Genomic DNA, 22,823 nt, shown 5'->3' with positions numbered 1-22,823 from the left:
TTACCATTTATGTACAATTAACAGAAAAAGAAAAATAAATCTATATGTTTACTTTCATTCACAGTTGCAATGTACATTTTTTTTCTATCTATGTATAAAACAAAGATCGATCGCGAGCGGCTATGCGAAACGTCAAATTCACATAATTATCGATTGAAAAAAAATCAACGCAGAGTTTCCATCAAATTCGAATCTTCGTTTCTGTCGTGATTCGATAATTCGGATGTGACTTTCGGTTTAGCGACCTAAAAAGAAAAAAAAATTTAATTCGAATCATTTACTCGATTGTTAAATTTTTATATTTTTTACCTTGATCCGTTTCAACGGCTCGTCCGCGTCCAGACTCTGGGCCATCAGGTACTTGCGCAGGAACGGCGCGACGAGGGCGGGATCGAGCTTTTTCGAATCTTGAGAGGACACCAGGCTCACTAGTAGACTAATGCCGACCGTCACGATGGTCCCGGCCACCGTGTACCAGAGATAGCTCAATCGATAGACAGCCCAAGTTTCACTGGCAAGGACGAATGAAAAAAATAAATGTCATCACCGATGACTGGAAAATGTCAACACGATTCGATTTTGTATACCTCTCCTCGAGATCGTCGAGCAGAGTTTCCGGGGGCAGAAGAAGCAGCAGACTTTCCGTCCGATGAAACGAGTAAGTGCAGCCTTGGGTGCTCGTCGGTTTTACGTCGTGCCTGAGGAGCGTATAGAAAAATATAAATGATCTTGAAAAGAGTTCGTTCGGATATCGATGTCATTACCGAATTTTTCCGCTCGAGATGGCAGCTTCGGAAGCCAGACTGAGCCAGCTCATGAAGGCGAGGCCGGATATGCCGCCGATCAATGCGCCCTGTGGGACAAAATCGAAGAGAAAAAAGAAGAGATCGGAGGAACGAATGCGTTTTGGGGTCATTTTCATAGACCGTTCGATCATTGTGCATGGTGTACGTGCGATATGCAGCTTTCCGAGCATTTTTCCTCGAAGGAATGAATAATCCCTGGTAATGAGCCGCGAACGAGTCAATTAATTAAGAGCTCCGCGCGCAACGCGAGGCCTTTTATACACTCCGTAGAACTATATGCACGCGCGAAGACTAGTTTTCTCATATACGTAACGATAATAAGGCGCACGCATAGATGCGCGTTCAGAGCGACGAAAACAAAAACAAAAACAACAACGTATCAACAAAAAAAAACGCAATAAAAGGAGTAAAAAAAAATAGAAACGCGGCTCCGTCAAATATTTCATCGATGAGCTGTTTCGAAAAAGAGGGCATCGAATTAAATTACACAGCGGCCGGGCAAAAACTACATGATCCCCATCGTATCGCGTTCGACGAGAATTTCCACACGGCTCGCTCGGGCGCGTCCGTCGATAACGCGGTGTACAGCGATTTTTCTCCCTTTTTCTCTCTCTCTCTCTCTCTCTCTCTCTGTCGATCGAGCAGCGAGACGATGACTCACCGAAAATGAAAAAAGGCAACTAAGCGCTTGGATAATTTCTCTAATGAATGGCTAGTTGAACAAGCGCGAATTACGCGACACACAAAGAGTCGCGCGAGTGTCCCTTTATCTCGTTCGATATACGGTCTGCTCTCGCGGTGTATGATGAATAATTCAGCACCGCGCGAATCGCGAAATGAAGCGAATTAAAATCGAGACGAGCTGCTGCACTAAAAAGCGATAGGGAGAAAAGGGAAAATGCATAGCTCGTTAAACGAGCGAACTTTCGCGATTATTCGCATCGCTGCCATGCAGCGACGACGAGTCGCGTTACATATATTCCGCGACGACGACGTACGTCTTTTTTGGACGAGATAATCAGGTGCGGTGTACCAGCGATGCGGCGAGTACAAGCATAAGTATACGAAAAAGAGTCGTAAAAGAAGCAGAGATCGCGCGCGACAGGCTGGCTGGCTCGATCGGTCGGCTCGTCGCTCTCGGCCGATCATCGCGTGTGCGGTGGTTCTCCGCTCGCGACGATGAATCATGCATGCCTGCCATCCACTATATACCAGCGAGAGTCTCGCGAATCGGAAGAGAGATTGCACGTAGTCGAACGCGGTGAATTTCTTTAATTCTCTAGCATATAGCTCGCGTTGAGTTACGACGAAAAAAAAAAGAAAAAAATAAAAAAATACACGATGTACGAGTCCAAGGATATCGAGTCTGGGCCCCGCGTTTATACCGCATTACGAGGAGTTGGAATAAGTAAAGCAAAGCCAGTGTGTGTGTGTGTGTGTGTGTGTGTGTGTGTGTGTGTGTGTGTGTGTGTGTTGGAACACGTACGTTGGCATTGATCCAAGGCACGAGCACGCCCATACTGAAGATACCGAGCGAAGGTCCACTGGTTATCGCGCTCAAGCTAAACGTCAACTGCAACACACACCAACGCCAATATTATCATATACGCATGCGTATGTGTGTAATGGAAAAACAAAAAAGCTCGTCGCGCGAGCGACGAGAACCCTTGGGACAGACAGAGAGACGCGACGACGACGATGCTTGTGAGGTAGGAAAAAAAAAGATAAATAAATTAAAAAAAAAAAAAAAAGTAAATAAATAAAGAAGTAGCACGAACGAGTGCCTTTGAGCGCGTGATTATCATATTATATAGGTATACATTATCGGCTCGAAGAAGAAGATGAAGAAGATGAAGAACGTTGAGAGTCAGTTACAGTGTCATTGGCTTGGTGCTCGCGCGAGACTGCGCGGCACCAAGCTCTCTCTCTCTCTCTGTCTTCTCTTTGCCTCTGTCGACGTTACTGCTGCAACCTGTTGGGACGCTCTTTTATAATGTAATTCCGTGCTTTTGTATTATACACGAGCGATTCTAGAATTTACCTGCCAAACTTTTGGCTAAGAAACCGGTCGTTATTTTTTCATTTAGTTTTTACTTGTGATCATTGTTTTTTCGGTAGGTCGTGTAAGGAAGCTAGAACAATTCGCGAATATTCGATGTATAGTCCAAAATTTCATCGGTTCTCTGTCCCTTGTTCTTTCTTCGTTATTCCGTTGCCGCAAAGAAAATTCAAGTGATATGAAAAATTTCCCGTCACATAATTAATGGCTATCGTTATAGAATATTTATTCTTATGAGCTACGTAGGGCAAATATCGATACAAAAATCCATGTCCCCATTGTAAACAAATATGAGCAAAAACAGTCTTAACATCGTCGATCCGATCATCGCTGATCATGTTTACAGCAAAAACGAATCAGTTCGAATGTTGTCTTTCTCGACGAAACAAGCCATAATACCAAAAGATAAATTATACTCGTTCGATTTCCATAGTACTAAATAGAAAGATCCATCGTTTAATTTAGACGTCAAAATGGATAAAATTAAGAAATCAGAAAAAGTTGTCTCAAAAGATAACTCAAGTGAACCCCACGTCGTTGTTTCGGACGACAAACAACGCGACTGTGATATTGGTCAGGAGGCTTTTATGCTAGAATCGAGAATGATAACACACCGAGGCTCAGTTCACAACGAACAAAAAAAATTCGCCTGCGACAAGTGCGAGAAGAAATTTGGACAAAAAAGGCATTTGCTTGCCCACCAAAGGACAGTGCACGAGGGTCGTAAAGACTACGCATGCGAGAAATGCGAAAAGAAATTTGGAAAGAAATCAGATTTATTTCGACACCACAAGACAATCCACGAAGGTCGCAAAGATCATGGGTGCGACAATTGCGAAAGGAAATGTGTGAGTAAATCAGATTTGTTGAAGCACCAAAAAACAGCCCATGAAGGTCGCAAAGATTACGCATGTGATACATGCGAGAAAAAATTCGGACATAAAAGTGCTTTGCTCGCCCACCAAAAGATGGTACATGAGGGTCGTAGAGATTATGAATGCGACAAATGCGAGAAGAAATTTGGAAGTAAACAGCATTTGTTGAAGCACCAAAGGACAGTCCACGAAAAACGCAAAGATTACGCATGTGATACATGCAAGAAAAAATTCGGACATGAAAGTGTTTTGCTCGCCCACCAAAAGATGGTACATGAGGGTCGTAGAGATTATGAATGCGACAAATGCGAGAAGAAATTTGGACTTAAACATCAATTGCTCAGACATCAAAAAATAGTTCACGAAGGTCGTAAAGATTACGCATGTGACAAATGCGAGAATAAATTCGGACTAAAACATAATTTGCTTGGGCATAAAAGAACAGTCCACGAAGGTCGTAAAGATTATGCGTGTGACAAGTGCGAGAAAAAATTTGGACAAAAATATACTTTGCTTCTCCACCAAAAGGTAGTACACGAGGGCCGCAAAGACTACGCGTGCGACAAGTGCGAGAAAAAATTTGGACAAAAACATCATTTGCTGGATCACCTAAAAACTGTACACGAACTTTGCAAAGATTTTGCATGCGACAAGTGCGAGGAAAAATTTGGACGAAAATCTTATTTGCTCTTTCACCAAAAGACAGTTCATGAAGGTCGAAAAGATTACGCATGTGACAAATGTGAGAAGAAATTTGGCGAAAGGAACAATTTGATTGAGCACCAAAAGAGAGTCCATGAAGGTTGCAAAAATTATGCATGCGATAAGTGTGAAAAAAAATTTGGAAAAAAATCACATTTAATCAAACATCGAAAGAAAATCCATGACGGTCAAAAATATTATGAATGTGACGAGTGCGAGAAGAAATTTGGATTTGAATCGCATTTCCTCGACCACCAAAAGACAGTCCACGTAATCCGCAAAGATTTCGTTTGTGACAGGAGCGACGCGAAATTTGAGTTCCAAAGTCATTTGATTAAACACCAAAAGGCAGTACAGAAAAGTCACAAGGATGATGCACGCGAAAAGTGCAAAAATGAATCCGAAACTCCATCTGATTTGCTCGGACATCAAACAAAAGTTCACCAAGGTCGCAAAAAGTACGAATGCGACCGGTGCGAGAGGAAGTTCGTACTGAAGTGTAATTATCTTTACCACAAAAAGTCGGTACACAAAAATGATAAAGAAAAGAGCAAAAATAAATCGGAAAATCCATCTGAATCCCTTAGTTACCAAATAACAGTTCCCGAAGATCGCCAAGATTATGCATGCGACAAGTGCGAGATGACATTTGAACAAAAAGTTAATTTGCTCTTGCATCAAATGGCAATTCATGAAGGATGCAAATATTACCCATGCGACAAGTGCGAAAAAAAATTTGGAAAAAATCGAGACTAGATTAGTTTTTAAATTTAATTAATCAAAGTGACTGGACCAGTTCATATTTTATGTATTTACGTTTTGTACTTACACATTAATATTATTTACTTTTGTACGAATTGTTTTTATCAAAAGTATATTATTTAATTATGATATAAATGAAATTGTAAAGATATTATCGTGTCGAAACTTCCATGTAAACGTTGTAAATTTAAAATTAATAAACTTAATTTTCAATTGGCTCGCGTCATGTCCTAAAATACAGCGTTTATTGGATAATTCAATTTTTAAATTTAAAAAAAAATGAAAAATAAAATCATTATTATTTTACATTTAATACTTATTGGCTCTCAGTCGCGCGAATGATGTTCGATTTTTCTCTTGGATTTTTGCGATAAGAAGTCTAGATCTATTAAAGCTTTGATCGTGTTCACGGATTTTCCTAGCTTCATACAGCCTCCAAGAACAATATATAATCAATCAACGTTCACAATAAGTGAATTATGATAAAAAAAAAATCGCGTAATCATCCGATCGGCACCGGAAGAAACAGACAGAGAGAAAGAGAGCGAGAAAAAAAGATATCATAATAAAGTATGATCAATGGCACGCGCTGCACCTGTAGCACGTGCGAGCTGGTCTTCTCGACGACGAACACGAGGCCGGTGCAGACGACGCCGAGCACGAGCACGGTGAGCTTCATGAGCAGATCGACTCGGCGCTTGCTCAGCGGCTCGCAGGAGCGACTGGCCAGGGCCGGCTTGATGAAGTCCTCCAGGACGACGGCCGCCATCGAGTTCAGGCCGGTGGATAACGAGCTGGGAAACGAACGTGAAACATAAAATTGTTATTGCATAAATTATCATTGGCGTGTGACCTTTGTAAACGTAATTTCGTGTTTTGTAGAAGAAGTCCTTCAAGATCGTTGATTTTTTTCAATGCGGGATGATTTCTATTTACCTTCAAAGTCGATTTTCAATGCAGCTAGTTTTCAAAAAATCAGCGAATATTCTATCGAGCCGAACGAAGCCGAAGGTCAGGGGAATCACTGCTCGATCTACTGCGCATCGCGACAAATATACTCGATACAAAATGAAAGGAAAAGAAAACCGGTTGTAAATTTCACTTCACCGAGGGCGTGTATACGAAACTTCAACGTCGCATCAAATAGTCATTCTTCATTTTAATGACGTTATCGATTTTTTTTTCCTCGTAAAATGCAGTCACATTTTCCTCGTATAATCAATATACTCATCTGTCTCTCGTCGTCGAAACTTTGCGCGTAAATTAATTACGTACGTCGGTGCGGCATCTCTAATTTAAAATTATTCTAATTTTACATGGATTATGCAAAAGACTTAATTTATTTAACATCGAGCGCGAGTATAAAAAAAAAATCTCGAATGGCGATACATAAATCACTCGCTATGATTTTGTGAAGAACGAGAGAGTTCCTATATGTACCTGAGAGCTGCACTGAAAATACCAGCGACGAAGAGACCGGGTAATCCAGGAACGTCGCCGAAAATGTTCATCATGAGCAGCGGCAGCAGCTGATCCTTGGCTCTGGCGAGCTATGAAATACAAAATTCGTCCTTAAATTGCCCCTGGATTTATCGATCGGAAAATTCGTTGCGTACTTTGGTGGTGAGCGGATCGCACTCGTGGTACCAGGCGTAGACCAGCATCCCCGAGTAGGCGCAGACGCTGATCAGCATGAGGACGCCGACGATGAAGGTCCACAGTGCCCTACGTATATAGAAAACAATCGTCAATCGTTGGAAACTGTTTCGGCGATCGATCGTATTATACCTGCGGGCGTGCGCGACGGTGGGCAGCGAGAGATAGCGCTGGATCATGTTCTGATTGATGGCGGATATCTGGAGCCAGTGCACGCAGCCGCCCAGCACCAGCGACCAGATCGTGTGACGCGTCAGCGGGCTCCAGTCGGCTCTGACCATTTTTTTATTAATTCGTACGAAACATTTTTACCAAATGTCCAATTAATTGTACAAATGTAAAATTAATTGTCCATGAGTGTGAATACTCACGTTGGAAACTCGATCCTTCCGGATTCGTAATTGCGCTCGAGCACCAACGACAAGCCACCGAGATGCAAGGTACCCTTGATGACGATGAGCAGCATCGAGCCGAACATGATGAACGTCTGCACAAAGTCCGTCCATACCACTGCGCGTAGGCCACCCTATGATTATTACGTACTTTTAATTTTTTTTTCCGAGATGTCATTTTTTTTTATTTTGTCCAACAACCGACGACGATGACTTACCACGCACGTGTAGAAGATGCAGACGACGCAGACGAACGGCGTCACCACGTGTATATTCACTCCGGTAACTGTGTACGAAAATAAATTGTCGCGTATTAGGAAAATCGAAAAGATTTTATCGGATGTAATTAATTTAGTTAATTTTCGGCTACGCTCTTACTCACGATCGATTCTTTTATCACTTCGTTATTACCAAAAAAAAAAGTAGATGCGTATCGATACGCGTTTCTCGTTCGTTTTTTTTTTCCTTTTCTATTTCTTCTTCCTTCTCTGATTCACGCGCTCATTCGTTTTTATATCGAAAATTCAAAAAGATTCCTCGTGACTCCCAAATTCGAGTATATATTGTATAATAAAATAAATAAACGTCGAGAGTAACTCGCCCGTCTTCGAGTTCCGGGTAAAAAAATCCAACGAATTTTGTCATTATCATACTCGTGCGCGCGTCGATCTACGATTTTTTATTCAAGGATTGAAATTTTCTGAAATTTTCACTTCGTACCTTGATTGAAGGCGAGAGCCGGCACGTAGATGACGATCGGCAGCCACGTTATCTGTATTTTGCACACAAGTTCAGCATGTATATATAGTTGATTATAATGTGTCTATATAATATATATGAAGGTAGCTCGTGCGAGGTAGTTTATATATCGTCGCCCCAGCGCAGGAAGGTATTTATTCAAATTCTGTAGCAAGAAGGATACTTACTCGCGCGCAGAGGCAAAAAGGTATCTAACTCGAGCGCAGCGTCAAAAAGGTATCTAATTCGAGCGAGAAGCAAAAAAGTAGCTTATTCAAACGAAGTGGCAAGAAAGTTTTGACGCGCTGAATTTAGGTTGGCAACGGAGCCGTAAATGATAAAATTTTGTTTCAACATTCAACATTCAACATTTAATTCAAAGCTATATGTAAAGCTGATAACTTCTACTTTCCTTTCATAACATACAAAGTTCTCCATAAGTGGCAAACTGAGTCGAAATCACGGTGAGATTGATTTGTTTGCTCGCATTTCAAATAGATGGAACTCATTACACTAGCTCAAATGTTTTTCCTCTTTTTTGCTCTAATACAAAACAAAATTTTATCATTTACGGCTCCGTTGCCAACCTAAATTCAGCGCGTCAAAACTTTCTTGCCACTTCGTTTGAATAAGCTACTTTTTTGCTTCTCGCTCGAATTAGATACCTTTTTGCCGCTGCGCTCGAGTTAGATACCTTTTTGCCTCTGCGCGAGAGTAAGTATTCTTCTTGCTACAGCTTGGAAATAGATACCTTCCTGCGCTGGGGCGACGATATATACACGAGGATAATTGACTCGAGACGTAAAATGAAAAATTGCCCCGAGCGTGCAAAATCGGATCCGATCGGAAGTCGTATGTATACTTGGATGGTGCGCGCGCGCGCGATAATTTGGCAAACGATTTACTTGGCGCAGCGCGAGATCGGCTTGCAAGACACGTCCGTTATGCAAATCGGGGAGGCTTGATTAAGATTCTTTTTCATTTTTCTTTTAATTTTTTTTACCTCGTCTGAATCGATATCAAGTCGGTTATGCAATAAATTATTTTACTAATTATATACAACGAATTTAGTCGCGCGCAGGATGATTCAAATCCCGAACGATTCAACGCGCGCGCGCGCGTCAATTAAGCGAAATTTCTCGAGTGAGTCAACGCGCGCGTCGAGCATACAGGTTCTCGGCTTGCAGTTACTAAATTTAGTCTCTCTCTCTCGGGGCTCTCTTATGTAAGCCGTACAATGCCGATGGCGAACAGCGTGGAGCCCAGGGTTCTCATCCTCTTGTCGAATCGCCTCTCCAGGTACTCGTACGTGCTCGTCAGCTGTAGGTCGTGAAAGACCGGCAGATAGACGTTGGACATGATGAAGCCGACGAGGACGACGCCGAAGCCGATGCACAGGTAGCTCGTGCCGTGCACGTAGATCTCGGTGGGGGTGCCCAACAAAGAGATGCCCGATATGAAGCTGGCGATCAGGCTCATGGACACGGGAAAGGTGCGCATGTTGCGGCCGCCGACGAGGTACTCGTCCTCGCCGCTTGGCGCGGTGCCGCGCACGAAGCCGAAGTAGACGCCGATGCCGCCGCAGCCGAGCAGCATCGCCACGAAGACGCCGTAGTCGAGCCAGCCGAAGTGCTGCATGGACGCGATCACGTCCTCGACGCTGGGCATCGCGTCGTCCGCCGCCGCCGACGGGGGCACGACCGAGCTGCTCATGCCTTCCTTGCTCAGTTTCAGCTGTATAGCCGCCCCGAAATTTCGTCAGCTACCTGCTGAGTTTTCGCTATTATCGAAGTAAAGAAAGAACAGAAAAAATCAATAATTCCTTCTTTTGTTTTTTTTTTTTTTGGTTTTGAATAAACTCGAGAAATTGAGCTGGCATGAATCATCGTCGTCGGTCGGCACGCGTCCGCACACAACACACACACACACACACACAAGTGCCATTAAAAGACTAACAGGTTTCTGTACGAGCCAACACTTGCACGAGCGACGGAGGCCAAGGGCTGGTTAAGTCTCTCTCTCTCTCTCACTTATGCCTTTATAGCGTAACGATCATCCGTATAATTTGCGCGAGTGTAGAAAACGAGCGCGTGCATATAATAAAACGTCGCTGCGCGGAGATCACTACGGCGCGATAATGCGATATATATATATATATAAGGGCGAGAAAATGCGATCGACTCAGCGGTGGTCAATGCTGCACGGAATAATAATGTTGTATCCACGCCAGCCGCGCGTGACAGGTAGTATATGCAGAACACGATTTAACGCGAGCGCGAAACGCGCGGGTATTATATGTATATAATCATCGGCCGTGTTACAGTTGATATCTCTACTTGCTTGGCGGAACGAGCGAGCGAAGCTTTAGGCCACCAAGAGATGTACTGCACTTAGTGTCGTCGATTATGTCGTGCTATTTGCAAAAAAAAAAAAATATTATAACGATCGCGTCGATTTACCGCCCCACGATCGGTATCGGTAAACCGATTTTATGTTCTTATGTATGGCAAAGCTGTCACATTAATATTCGAGCAATTTTCACCCCGTGTAGAAATTAATGGATCTTTAATTATGCGCGGCGCGCATCGCTTATCAGTTCGTAGAAAATTCACATCGGTGCGGTCGAATTTTAACTCGACAAAAGGCTCGAAAGCACAGTATCGATTCGGTGCACGAAAACACACGACACGCCACTTGGATTCACACAGGCACCAAACACAATTAAACAATAGTAAAACGTTATTAATTCAACTTATGATAATCGATGTACCAGGAAAAATTGGCGCGGCGTATTCGGTAAGATTATCCCGCTGCCTGGTTGCGAAGCTGATCAGAAGCGATTCAGAGCTTGGTGTCGGTCAGCTCTCGCTCTCCAGCTCTAAGCCGCTCTCTCGGCCGCAGCAGGCAGTAGCGAGCGATTTTCTCGTTAAATCCAACAATGCCTCGTCGTCGTCGTCGTTGTCGTATTTTGCCAATGGGCACTATATGTTCGTCAAAACGATAGATACAGAGTCAAGCCGCGCTCGCAAGCTCTCTCGATGCCCTGCACTACGACTACTATAACTACCGCTATGTAATGTATAGTAAACGCGTCCAAAGTGGATAATCATACGCCGTTCGTGCGTTTAATAATCGCGGCCACCGCTGACTTTACACAGTGCGCACCGTGTGTGCCAAAGACGATCATCATTGTTGGCGTCACATTGCGAATCGTCGTCGTCGTCGTCGTCGTCGTCGTTGCCACATGCAGCTCATGTGAGAGCTTTATCGCCAACGAGATCTGCGGAGATAGCGCGAGTAAATAGATGAAAATACGATATAGTTCGATATACGATGCTCGTCTCGGGTTTGCAAATTAGATCTTCTATATTCTCGATTTTAACGTAGGCGTCCTTTCGTAGTTGACGTTCTCTGATTTACGTTGGACGCAGGTTCTCCTGAACTTGCAATAAGAATAATTTTGAAGCTCTTTTCTTCCCATTTTAATACCATATCGAGAGAAAAAATCGCCGCCGTTCTCGATTCAGGTATACGTGCGCGTATTTATATTCGGTCGAGTAAACACGACAAATAAATAATGCACACACGCGCTCGCGCGATATCGCGTATCGAGGCGATCGAGAAAAAAAACCGAAAGTTAGTTTACATAGTCGCACTTTTACATTTACGTTTTAGATTATTTCACTCGAGACAGACCGAAATTCTCGTAAGCGGCTTTCCTCTTTTGAAAAAATTCAAAAAGCTCCGAGCTTTTTTTCGCTCTCCGGCAATGCGTAACGAGTGAGGTAGCGTATGCGCGCTCGGGCTCGCGCTCTCGCGTGTGCGCGAATCGTATAGCGAGTGACATGTGCACGCACCAATTGAACGAAAGTTAAGCCATTTACACCTATTACGATCCAGAAATAACGAGGAACTGTTTTATACCGAGTTCTTACCGAGCTTTTTTTTTGTCGCGGGAGCTTGCGATACCGTCACGTGCGAATGAGTTACACAAAATTAACTTTTGGACTTACTTTAATTGTGAAAAATATTTATAATTTTATATCGACTTCGAGTTCTGTAATTATTACTGTAACAAACGGATTCGTGAAATTCAACATTTTTCTTTACAGCTGGTAATTCATTATTTTACTAAAAGTCGATAGTATTCCAGTTGGCAAAAATCACAATTAGCCAGAAAAAAAATTAACACCACACGATTCATTTTGGATTCCAGTTGCCGAAGGACTGCATGTGCTTCTTCATAAATTCCAATGACACCTCGGGATCGTAATCTCTGTAAAATATCGATTGATCGTATTGCTATTTAATTGACAAAATGTGTGGCCGAGGTTAAATATTTTACAATATTTTTGGGCCTTTCAAAAGATATTAGTAGAAAGAAAACGATGTATTATCTTACAAGTAATAATCTCGCATAATCCGTTCATGATAATCCATAACGAAAACTTTAAACAGAATTCCGGACGCAGCAGCGACGGCGAAGCTGATAGGAAAGTGTATTCTGAAACTTCTCAACCACAATCGTTTCAATTGCGGCTTTTTTAACTCGCATTTGCCCATTTTTTGCTTTTTTTCAATTTGAATGAAGATCAAATTAACCTTTCTTTGATGGTTATACACACTGTGACTATCTGATTGGTTACCGCTAAAGACTGCATTACGGCCACACCGTTTTCGATCATCTTTTGTTTTTTTAATATTTTTAATCAAAAGGCTTTGAATTATTACAAAGTCAAATCGAACAATGCAGAAAAGGTATAAAATAAAACGTTAAGTCCTTTTTCCAGGATAATTGAATAAAACGGTACTTATTTTTCAAAAATTATTTATTTATGAAACGTAAAATTAAATTTAACGATAGAAACCTTTCAGTATCGCAATGCAAGCATATTTTTGTATTAAAATTAGTGATATTTATCCTTCGTAGAATTTGGGCAATTTGTCGCCCATAACTACGGAGCGTTCGATGCCGTTTTCGGTTATTACGCCTATTCTGATAACTCCGCCGCTGCTTCCGTCGCGCGACATGGCGAGAGCAAGAGCTACAAGAAACAATAGTGATAATTAGTTTTTAAAAATTTTAGTGCTAGTTTTCGTGTTAATTTTTAAATGAGAAATACTTACAGTTTTTAACTAATTCAACGCATTGTTCCTTATCCATACTAGGCTTGTAGTTGGCATCGACGTAGCCATAAATGTAACTGGATCCAGAACCACCGATGGAAATTGGTTGTCTAACGCACATACCTCCTAGAGGAACACTGTACACTTGACCTCCTTTGTATTGGTCCCAGCCGGCGACCAAAATGCCAGCCATCAGAGAGTCACGATAATTATAACAAAGTTCCCTAAATACATTTGCAGCTGTTTCTACCCTAGGTTCTGTACCAAGCTCCATTCTAGAATTATAATTTAATGATATTAAATAAAAATTGTAGTTAGATTATTTACAAAGTATAATGTATTAAAAAATTACCTGTGAAAAGCTAAGTGATAGTTAACAATATCTGATATAGCTTGTGTATCAGCGGATGATCCAGAACGACAACAGTATATGTAATCTGTGACTTTGGTTAGCTTGTCAGCTACACGATTAGCAACATAAGCTCTGTAATAAAAGTATTTTATAATAAATCATGCTAATAATAGTTTTTAATTTGAATAATATAAAGAAAGGCTTGAAGTAGCGTACCCAGTAGTTGAACGTGAGTCAGCTCCAATGACAACTCCTCCATTAAATTCGCATGCCATAATTGAAGTCTGTGTATAAAATAGAAAGATTTACTTTAGCTAATGTATAATCGATAAAATAATTTCATTACAATGTCTGAACTAATAATCAACAAAAAGGTCATTGACAAGTGTGTATATACAAAAAATATACACTGTAGTTTGCAGCGTCATTCTAACCTTCTGTCAATTCGGCATTTGTTGAAAATAAAAATACGAGGCCAACTTACACCGGTGCTGTGCTCGGCGTGCTGCCAGTCCGGGTACAGCAGACCACCCATGGGATTGACGCCCGAGATCCTCTGTTCGACGGCCATTATTTTGCAGGGTTTATGAACGATCCAACGAGAAAAACTTTTGCAATTTTCTATGCCGACGAGTGACTATCGAATTTCGGCAAAATAATCCACAGCAGCACAGTCACAGTGTGTGTCTGTTTTCGAGACGCTTGGCTCCCTCTGCATGGATAGTTCGCAAAGTATCATCAATCGCGCGGACGGCGGCGGAGAACGGAGCAGCAGACACATAAGGTGCGTTCACGGCCGAGCGCGAACCAAAATACATGTAAAAATCGTGCGAGATCTCAAGTCCGTACTCGAAACAGACCTTATATTGTTACACATAGACCCGCCGCCGTATAGTTTGACGTGCAAAAGTGCATTTACAATTGAATGCATCGATATCGTCGCGGTGTGCTCGCATAGGTGCCATGCATGCTGTATGTACCATGCGAACGCGACAACATTCCAGTCCTGTTGCTGCTCTATATACAGCAGCAGTGTCACGTGATCGCCGTACAGTCGCAATTGGCTGCTGCGATCTCTCCGCAGCTCGTACACAACACACAACGTCGCTAATCTGAATTTTCTCGCTTAACGAGAGAGAGAGAGAGAGAGAGAGAGACTCATGGATGCGCTCGTGTGTGCGTGTGCAGCAGCGGCATATAAACGTCGTTTTATACTCTTGCTTTTTACGCATTAATGCACACACACACACACGCACACAAGACAAAAAGTGACTATACTAGGCAGGCACGAGACCCGCTGCTGCATGTGTACTCGTTCACGCACTGTTTGATAATATGTTTTTCATTTAATAATGCGCGTAGTTGCATCTCGATGTAGCATTCGTGCATATTTTGCATTTTTTTTTTTTTTTTTTTTCAAGATCGCGACGGTCACGAACGCATGGTTGAACTGTCAACCGCAGCGATTCTTATTGCTTTTTTTTCAACTCGAAATTCATCGAATGGAAAATCGTGTTTTTCGCCTCGTTGCTTCGGTGTGCTTTATTTTCTCGAGGTTTGACGAGATTTCAACGCTGACAGCTCAAGTCATTTTTCCAAGTATTTTGCCTGAAATTCCAAGTCTATTCGACTTACAAGCCCACAAAATTCGATCTTTGACAAATCGAAGTTTTGAATTTTTGCGTCGCACTCGTATGTGCAAACTCGCTGCAAAATCCGCGAGCGAGCCCATACAGTAGCGGCTGCGTGCGGCGGGGCACCCTCTCGTGGTCTTAATTCGCGTGAATAATAAGAGTTCGGAGTCGTCGTCGTCGTCGTCGTCTCGAAATCCCCCTACTTTTGCGCGAGCACTGCTCAGCTCGCTAGTATCATCCACTCAGTGCTTCTGCTATCATCATGGTATCGAGGTTAAAGCCATGCGTTTCGAGAGTCTTTTTGCGCCAGGCAGCGACTAAATAAATAATGGATTAAACCGAGCGGAGCAAAAGGCGTCCCCATCGTCCGTGCGCGCGTGTGTGTCTGTGCGGGTTGAAAAAACTTCGGCTCGGCTGGGACTCTCAGCTGTGTTGTTAATCTCTGCGTCTCGCGCTCTCGCTCGGCCAACGAAACCTTACTATACAGTGCGGGCTAGCTAGGCCTGTGTGTTTTCTTCCTTTAATTTTTTTTTCTTTTTTTTTTTTTTCAATTTTTCCACCTGGTGACGAGGCGCGCTCTACTCCGCATCTCGCATCTCATCCGTGTGGTGTGCTATATAATATATATGCATAGATATTGAGCAAGTGCGAATCCCGGAGTTTCGGAGTTTTTTGACTACTACTACTACTACTACTACTACTACTACTCGCAACGGGGAACCCTACTCTCTCTTTCTCTGCGCTCTGCGTATTATGTGTATAAAGCGACGACGAACGTGCGTATAGATGCTGAGCTCGGTTGAAGCCCAGAAGTCAAGTCCGATCCACCTGCCTGTCTATGCCTCGTCCTACCCGCGTTTTCGTTTGTCCTCGTTCTTTTCTTCTTCCTTTTCCTCCTACTCCTATATGTCCCAGACTGCAAGATGTTTCCCTTGCCCATGTCAACAGTGAGCGACGTGTCTAGCTATGATTTCGAAAAAGATGAGAACGCTGCCAAATGGAAAGGAGTGTTTGTCAACTCACTTAAAAAGGTGCGTTTTGTTTTCCATACAGCATTGTTGGTACACAACATAACAGAGAAAAATAGTATATGTTTCGATGCACAATTATGTTTTGCGGCATGTATAAAAATACACCTGTCAACTCAAAATATTACAGGTCCTCGAACAAGTGCACCCAAGTCTAGAAGCACGTCAAGATGCCCTAGACTATGTAGAAAGTCTCATTTTGAGGCTGCTGGGTATGCTATGTGGACATCCAGCTCCTCACACGCCACAAGATGTGGAAGAGCGAGTTGGTCGCACCTTTCCTACTCCCATTGACAAATGGGCATTAAAAGACGCTAGAGACGCTTTAGAAAAAGGCAAAAAGAAATCTCCATTAGTTTTGCCGGTTGAAAAAATACATCAACTTTTGCAAAAAGTAAGATTTTTTGTCTTAAATTAGTAACAAAGAATGCTTTCATGAATCATTTACATTGGAAACGTATTTAATTGTTTGCAACTATTCAGTAGTTGAACATTTTAATATTATTACTGAATGTTGTGCATGTATTGTTTGTGATTCATCGCAGTAAAATTGTTGTGGAAGCAATAATTAACTAATTGAAAATATTTTACAGGAGGTATTACAACAAAAAGTTGACTATCAAGTCGCACTTTTTATTACAGGAGTTTTAGAGTATATTTCTGCTGATATATTAAAGGTTCATACTTTACTTGTCTTTTATCTTGAAATTATTTACAAACATATTAACGAAATTGTTTACTTCAATAGCTTGCTGGAAACTATGTTAAAAATATTCGCCTAGTTGAGATTTCCTATGAAGATATCAGAGTTGCCATGCACGCTGATCTGGTTTTGATGGACATGTTTCATCAAGACGAAGTTATTGAGGGTGCCCAAACTAGTTTAAGTACAGTTGTTTCTCAAACATACGAAGAATCAGTTCGTGATCTCATTCAAGATGAGCGTCATTATTTACGCGATTTGCAAATGATAATAAAGGTAAGATCCATACGAAAGATTAGTTTTTCTGGAAAATAAAAAAGGAGCTAAGGCGATTATTAAAAATTGTGATTCATCCCGTTTATCAGGTTTTTAGAGAAGAAATTTCAAAACTCACAAACAAAAATGAATTTGAAGCACTTTTCAGTAATATAATGGACATTTACGAGACCACAGTGAGTCTGTTGGGTAGTTTAGAGGACGTCATAGAAATTACAGCAGAAAAACAAACGCCTACCGTAGGCACTTGTTTCGAAGACATCGCCGAAGGGGAAGAATTTGACGCTTATACAAAGTACGCACTTGAAAATAATCACAGATCAATCCGATCTCGATGATACTAATGACATTTTGACTTTAGATACGCGAGCGAAATATGCAGCCCAGCCTGTCGAGAAGTTCTGACCAGGCTGTTGGCCAGGCCCGACGCCAACGCGGCATTGCGAGCTGCCGGTCATGGCTTCAAGGAGGCTGTAAAATACTACTTGCCAAAACTTTTAAAGCAACCGATCTGGCATTGCTTTTTATATTATGACTACATAGGGGTAATTTACATTGCAATTAATAATTACCGCGCTTCGATTATCAAACTTTGTATTAATCCGAATCGCTCGTCGAATTTCAGTTCCTTAAACAGAAGACTCCTCACCAAGAAGACTCCGAGATTCTCGACCAAGTGCAAGGTCTGCTCAGACCGCTGGTCATTCAGTTGCAAGAAATTCTGGACAATCACAAGATCAAACGCGACAGCAGCTTACGAATGCAGAGCCGAGCTCGTAGGCAGGCGGCGCTCGAAAAAACCAGTGACATGCAGAGAATCGTCGATGGATGGGATCAGAAAGACATTGGACAGTGTTGCAATGAATTTATCAAAGGTGAGGAAGTCGAGCGATTGGATATAGAATCGAGCTTGAGGGGAACAGCCTGATTTACCGATGATTCGTTTCGTTTCGATTAATAATTTTCAGAGGACACTTTAACGAAAGTTGGGAACGGCCGAAGACTGACAGAGAGACGAGCACTGCTGTTCGACGGTTTACTGGTGCTCTGTAAGCCCGTGAGTAACAAAAGGCCCATAAGCATGAGCGTGGGCACGACCAATCATTCCGCTCAGGGTGAAATCCAGTTGCGGCTCAAGGAGCGCTTTTTCATTCGAAAAGTCGACATTATCGACCGCGAAGATACCGACGGTATGAAAACCTTTTTGCATCGTATTTTTTTGGCCGCTAAAATTCATTTAACAACGTGAATTATTTATACATACACGCAGAACTCAAGAACGCGTTCGAGATAGCACCCAGAGATCATCCGAGCGTGATTCTGGTCGCCAAAACAGTGGAGGACAAGAACAGCTGGATGGCTGATCTAGTGATGCTCAATACCAAGAGTATGCTCGAGCGTACTCTCGACAGTATACTGCTGGACGAGGAGAGGAAGCACCCCTTGAAGCTGCCGCCGCCGAGCGTGTACAAGTTCGCGGAGCCCGACAGTCCAGCCAACATCGTGGTCGAGGCGCGCGAGAACGGCGGCGTGCCTCTCATCAAGGGCGCGACCCTCGTGAAACTCGTCGAGCGTCTCACCTATCACATTTACGCCGATCCGGCCTTCGTTAGGACGTTCCTCATCACTTATCGGAGCTTCTGCTCGCCCCAGGAACTGATGACCCTGCTGCTGGAGAGATACACGATACCCGAGCCCTCCAAGATATTCAACGACGACGAGGACCGGCCCTCGAGCGGCGGCTGCAAGTCCATACCGCGCGAGGACTTCAAGCGCTACCGCAAGGAGTTCCTGCAGCCCGTCAAGTTTCGCGTGCTCAACGTGCTCCGCCACTGGGTCGATCATCACTTCTACGACTTCGAGAAGGACGAGGTGCTGCTCAAACGCCTCTACGACTTCTTGGCCCTGGTCAACGATCACGGCAAGACCATGAGGAAGTGGGTCGATTCCGTCATGAAAATCGTCCAGAGGAGAAAGGGCGAGGGGCCGCTGGAGTCGCGACCGATCACCTTCAGCTTCGAGCGCTCGCCGCCGCCGATCGAGTGGCACCTGAAGGTCACCGAGGACGAGTGGGGCATTTTAACGGTACGAAAAAAATACTTTCAACGCAGGTGCGCAAGATTTTTTCTGAAGGTAAATGTACCGAGAAGTGAACGGTACCAACGAAATTGTTGATACTGATCGGTGGTGGTACATTGTATCTGTCTTGATTCTTGTTGTGTCTTTTGATATTTACTTATTTTTCGATTTGTGAGAAATTTCAAATTTTCATTGCTCTTGTTTACAGTTGCACCCTGTTGAAATAGCGAGACAATTGACACTGCTCGAATTCGAACTGTACAGAAACGTGAAACCGTCGGAACTCGTGGGGTCCGTGTGGACAAAGGAAGACAAAGAGAGGACCTCGTTTAATTTATTAAAGATGATAAAACACACGACGAACGTAAGTTTTCGATGAATAATTCACGATTCCCGTCGATCCCATCGATCATTTCGATAATCGGCCGAATTTTTTCGACAGTTCACGCGGTGGTTGGAAAAGACGATCGTGGACGCGGAAAACTTCGACGAACGCGTGGCCATTGTGTCGCGCGCCATCGAGATCATGATAGTTCTGCAAGACCTCAACAATTTCAACGGCGTACTGGCGATCGTGAGCGCCTTCGGCTCCGCGTCGGTCTATCGTCTGAACCTGACGATGCAGCAGCTGCCGAGCCGCCTGTACAAGGCCCTGCAAGAGGCCACCGAGCTCAACATCGATCACTTCAAGAAGTATCAGGACAAGCTGCGCTCGATCAATCCGCCCTGCGTGCCCTTCTTCGGCATGTACCTGACCAACATACTGCACATCGAGGAGGGCAACTCGGACTTTCTGCCCGACGGACACCTGATCAATTTCAGCAAGAGGCGCAAGATCGCCGAGATCATCGGCGAGATACAGCAGTACCAGAACCAGCCCTACTGTCTGTCCGTGGAGCCGCGCATACGCAAGTTCATCGAGTGCCTGAATCCGTTCGCGCCCGACATGAACGACGCCGACATCAGCACGTATCTGTACGAGCAGAGCTTGAAGATCGAGCCGCGCTCGTGCAAGCAGCCGTACAGGGCGCCGCGCAAGTGGCCCGAGCTCAATCTCAAATCGCCCGGTATTAAAATCAGAAATCTAAGCGGTAAGTTGCCATCGCTGCAGGCAGTCGCGTCGACCGTGCGCTTGCACGACACGTCCGCCAGCAAAGATCAAGAGCCTCAGGATCAACCTGAAACTCCGCCTCACGCTGCGAACGTATCCGCGACCTCCAGCGATTACAGTGTCTTTGCTCCGGTTTTACTTGGAGGTAAGTAGGGCAATGCAAGGCAAGCTGAAACCTGATCGCGCGCACTCTGCTTACGCACGTTTATCGCTTTTTTGACCAACGACATGAGTCGCAAAAAAATTTGCTATTGTTTTTTTTTTCAACTTGAAAAATGACGATGGTGCCAACTTGCTCTACACTACCCTACGTTATAATCCAGTACGACGTATCTAAAAAATTAATGCCGTTTATACTCATCTCAAATAAATACGAAAATATAATTCGGAACTTTTTACAGCAACGTCGCCTGGTCCTGCGTTGAGTATGTCGACGTTATCTCTGAGTTCGCCCGGCAACAGTCCTCAGTTACCCTCGCCTGGCCACCTGTCGCAATCGTTCTCCAGCGGCGGATCCGCCGCGACGCAGTTCGGTTTCAATTCGAGCACGATCAGCGTCATGAGCAGCACTCTGGCGTGCTTAATGCCGAACTCGTCGTTGAGCAGTCCCGGCCCCACCTCGGCTCCTTCCGGCCAATCTCAGATCCAGCAGCAGCAGCAACAACAACAACAGCAGCAGCAGCAGCAGCAACATCAGCAGCAATGCCAGCAGCCCAATTCACCGGGTCTACTGTCGCATTACGGCGGGATTCCGGAGCAGCCGCCGCCACCCCTACCGCCGAGGACCCATCGTCGGCGCGATAGCGGCTACAACGAGTCACCGCATCAGGTATATATCATTTTTATACTTGTAAACACTGTTGCAGCTCGGAAGGAGAAAAAACGATCGATTGATTTTTTTTGTGTTAGGCTCGACAAGTTCCCAACGCGCCAATGCTGCCACCTCGGGAAGGGGTGTCGCCGCCGCCCTTACCTCCGAGACGAGACATTTCCTCATCGATGCGTTTGCCGCAGACATTCAACCCGAGTAGCTCGACGCTATTGGCTAGGCGAAATTCTACTTTGGACAATCAGCTGCCTCTCAATCAGCCGCCGACACACTCGCGCAGACACATGTCGTTCAACGGACCAAGCCCGACGAAGCCATCGCCTGTGCAACCTCCGAATGGTTTGTGGCCTACTTAAAAAATTTTTTGTCCCATCGTGAGTTTTTTTATAATAAAAAATTATTTCAGGATCGATAACTCCACGTTTACCACCGAAACCGCAAATACCGGGAAGATCGTCCAGTACGATGTTTAATTTCAATGCTCCACCAGGTCCTAGCTAATACAGTTTCATTGGTGTACAGATTTATCACTACGAGTCAAGCTCATATTTTTATGGAAATATGATGAAACTTGGTATGAAATGCGCCATTCCTAGTCCGAAAGAAGCGTGCGATAAGTCACTCAATCACGTGATAGCCGGATTAATGTTAATATTAGACTGCCTCGACTACTTATTAATGTGGTTTGTGCGTAATTGTAAATTTATTCATAATAACAAATTTCACGCGGGTGTACATGTGAACGTATGTTTGTCTGGATCCAAATTTCGTATATATAAATATTATATGTACATATTATATATAATATGCATTATGTGTAGGGTTATACAAATACGAATAAGAACCAAGTGTGTGTAAGTTTTTTGTCTGTATAAAACAAGTTTCAATCGATTTTAACGTGTGTTACGTCTGATGTTTGTTGATGTTACGAGCTTACTTCCAAGTCGCCAATCTGTGATGTTTGTCAAGAGCGTGAGTGCATTTTCCTGTAAAATTTGATCGACCGTTAATTGCGAGAAATGTTTTCATTACATTCCATTTGCGTAAAACGTTTCATCGTAGCCGTGTTGACCTCCGATGAGTTTTTGATTAAATTTTTTTAGACTCTTAAAAAGTCAATGTTTGTAGGTCATTTTTATTATTCTATAATATACAATATCTATTTTTAGATACTTTTTTAAGTCATTGAATTTTTTTGTACATGATGAAATTTGTATATAGAGATTTATAAAAAAAAATGAAATTTAATATTGTGTATGTTTATTGATGATTATAAACCGATAGAATAAAGTTATTTTGTGAAACCATTATAAAACCTGAAAAATACGGAATCAGTATATTTTAATGCAAATAATGCAACAATGGATTTATATGATTTTATTAATGTATATAATAAATTGTATGAGATGCAATAATCATCAAAAGAAGGAAAAGGAACGATACAATTTTCATAAATTTTTGATCTTATCATTATTTCTATAACTATGGTCTTTCAAGCAAATAGATATTGCATAAAAGTTGTTCATTGTAAAAAGTCTATGTTACATCTAAATTTTGTAATATTATAAGGAAATACTACTATTGTGAGTACTGTTAAATCATAAAAGAATAATTAATCAATTGAACGATTTGGTTATTCGCATCAGTGTCTGTGTATTTTAAATAAAAAATTGCAAAGTCTCGTACAACTGGCG

At 43.0% G+C, this 22,823-nt stretch overlaps 4 protein-coding genes across 6 annotated transcripts; 1 reads left to right on the top strand and 3 right to left on the bottom strand.

The window, feature by feature from the left end:
- Positions 1-27: 27 nt before the first annotated feature.
- LOC106657160 (sodium-coupled monocarboxylate transporter 1-like) lies at positions 28-11,145 on the bottom strand. The gene is made up of 14 exons (XM_014378514.2): positions 10,761-11,145; positions 9,227-9,770; positions 7,973-8,024; positions 7,471-7,538; positions 7,232-7,386; positions 6,993-7,133; positions 6,821-6,929; positions 6,645-6,754; positions 5,800-5,998; positions 2,293-2,379; positions 765-853; positions 588-698; positions 310-511; positions 28-245 (listed from the first exon to the last, which is right to left on the bottom strand). The coding sequence occupies exons 2-14, from the start codon at positions 9,701-9,703 to the stop codon at positions 165-167; spliced, it is 1,881 nt and encodes a 626-aa protein (XP_014234000.1). The 5' UTR covers positions 9,704-9,770; positions 10,761-11,145; the 3' UTR covers positions 28-164.
- A 1,045-nt stretch (positions 11,146-12,190) lies between these two features.
- On the bottom strand, positions 12,191-12,553 carry LOC106656877. The gene is made up of 2 exons (XM_014378034.1): positions 12,393-12,553; positions 12,191-12,266 (listed from the first exon to the last, which is right to left on the bottom strand). Exons 1-2 carry the CDS (start codon positions 12,551-12,553, stop codon positions 12,191-12,193), a joined length of 237 nt encoding a protein of 78 aa, XP_014233520.1.
- Positions 12,554-12,801: 248 nt separating this feature from the next.
- LOC106656992 (proteasome subunit beta type-6) lies at positions 12,802-14,208 on the bottom strand. The gene is made up of 5 exons (XM_014378220.2): positions 13,954-14,208; positions 13,686-13,753; positions 13,470-13,601; positions 13,118-13,392; positions 12,802-13,035 (listed from the first exon to the last, which is right to left on the bottom strand). The coding sequence occupies exons 1-5, from the start codon at positions 14,038-14,040 to the stop codon at positions 12,908-12,910; spliced, it is 690 nt and encodes a 229-aa protein (XP_014233706.1). The 5' UTR covers positions 14,041-14,208; the 3' UTR covers positions 12,802-12,907.
- A 702-nt stretch (positions 14,209-14,910) lies between these two features.
- LOC106657123 (protein son of sevenless) lies at positions 14,911-22,814 on the top strand. 3 transcript variants are annotated; one of them, XM_023460715.1, is made up of 15 exons: positions 14,911-15,608; positions 15,738-16,134; positions 16,262-16,525; positions 16,725-16,808; positions 16,880-17,110; positions 17,200-17,405; positions 17,472-17,655; positions 17,736-17,985; positions 18,079-18,300; positions 18,381-19,243; positions 19,398-19,553; positions 19,632-20,280; positions 20,702-21,129; positions 21,210-21,468; positions 21,536-22,814. In XM_023460715.1, the coding sequence occupies exons 2-15, from the start codon at positions 16,027-16,029 to the stop codon at positions 21,628-21,630; spliced, it is 3,999 nt and encodes a 1,332-aa protein (XP_023316483.1). In that variant the 5' UTR covers positions 14,911-15,608; positions 15,738-16,026; the 3' UTR covers positions 21,631-22,814. The 3 variants fall into 3 exon arrangements, with proteins under 3 accessions (XP_023316483.1, XP_014233929.1, XP_023316484.1); XM_014378443.2 differs by having other exon boundaries at positions 14,911-16,134; XM_023460716.1 differs by having other exon boundaries at positions 14,912-16,134; positions 18,381-19,195.
- The last annotated feature ends 9 nt before the right edge of the window (positions 22,815-22,823 follow it).

The sequence above is a fragment of the Trichogramma pretiosum genome, unplaced genomic scaffold (genome assembly GCF_000599845.2).
Source record: "Trichogramma pretiosum strain Unisexual culture from Peru unplaced genomic scaffold, Tpre_2.0 scaffold126, whole genome shotgun sequence".
Taxonomy (NCBI): Eukaryota; Metazoa; Arthropoda; class Insecta; order Hymenoptera; family Trichogrammatidae; genus Trichogramma; species Trichogramma pretiosum.
The sequence above is the reverse complement of the archived record's forward strand: the minus strand, read 5'-3'. Positions and strand labels throughout refer to the sequence as shown.

Excerpts from the sequence above, each read along its gene's own strand:
- LOC106656992 (XM_014378220.2), bottom strand. The coding sequence starts at position 14,040 with ATGGCCGTCGAACAGAGGATCTCGGGCGTCAATCCCATGGGTGGTCTG. Across the intron at positions 13,754-13,953 it reads ACGCCGAGCACAGCACCGGT|ACTTCAATTATGGCATGCGA; the intron begins GTAAGTTGGCCT and ends TTTTATACACAG. Across the intron at positions 13,393-13,469 it reads TATCACTTAGCTTTTCACAG|AATGGAGCTTGGTACAGAAC; the intron begins GTAATTTTTTAA and ends TTATAATTCTAG.
- LOC106657123 (XM_023460715.1), top strand. The coding sequence starts at position 16,027 with ATGTTTCCCTTGCCCATGTCAACAGTGAGCGACGTGTCTAGCTATGAT. Across the intron at positions 16,526-16,724 it reads TACATCAACTTTTGCAAAAA|GAGGTATTACAACAAAAAGT; the intron begins GTAAGATTTTTT and ends AATATTTTACAG. Across the intron at positions 21,130-21,209 it reads ACAACGAGTCACCGCATCAG|GCTCGACAAGTTCCCAACGC; the intron begins GTATATATCATT and ends TTTTTGTGTTAG.
- LOC106656877 (XM_014378034.1), bottom strand. The coding sequence starts at position 12,553 with ATGGGCAAATGCGAGTTAAAAAAGCCGCAATTGAAACGATTGTGGTTG. Across the intron at positions 12,267-12,392 it reads ATTATGCGAGATTATTACTT|AGATTACGATCCCGAGGTGT; the intron begins GTAAGATAATAC and ends GATATTTTACAG.
- LOC106657160 (XM_014378514.2), bottom strand. The coding sequence starts at position 9,703 with ATGAGCAGCTCGGTCGTGCCCCCGTCGGCGGCGGCGGACGACGCGATG. Across the intron at positions 7,539-7,972 it reads GGCTCTCGCCTTCAATCAAG|TTACCGGAGTGAATATACAC; the intron begins GTACGAAGTGAA and ends TTTCGTACACAG. Across the intron at positions 5,999-6,644 it reads ATTTTCAGTGCAGCTCTCAG|CTCGTTATCCACCGGCCTGA; the intron begins GTACATATAGGA and ends TTCGTTTCCCAG.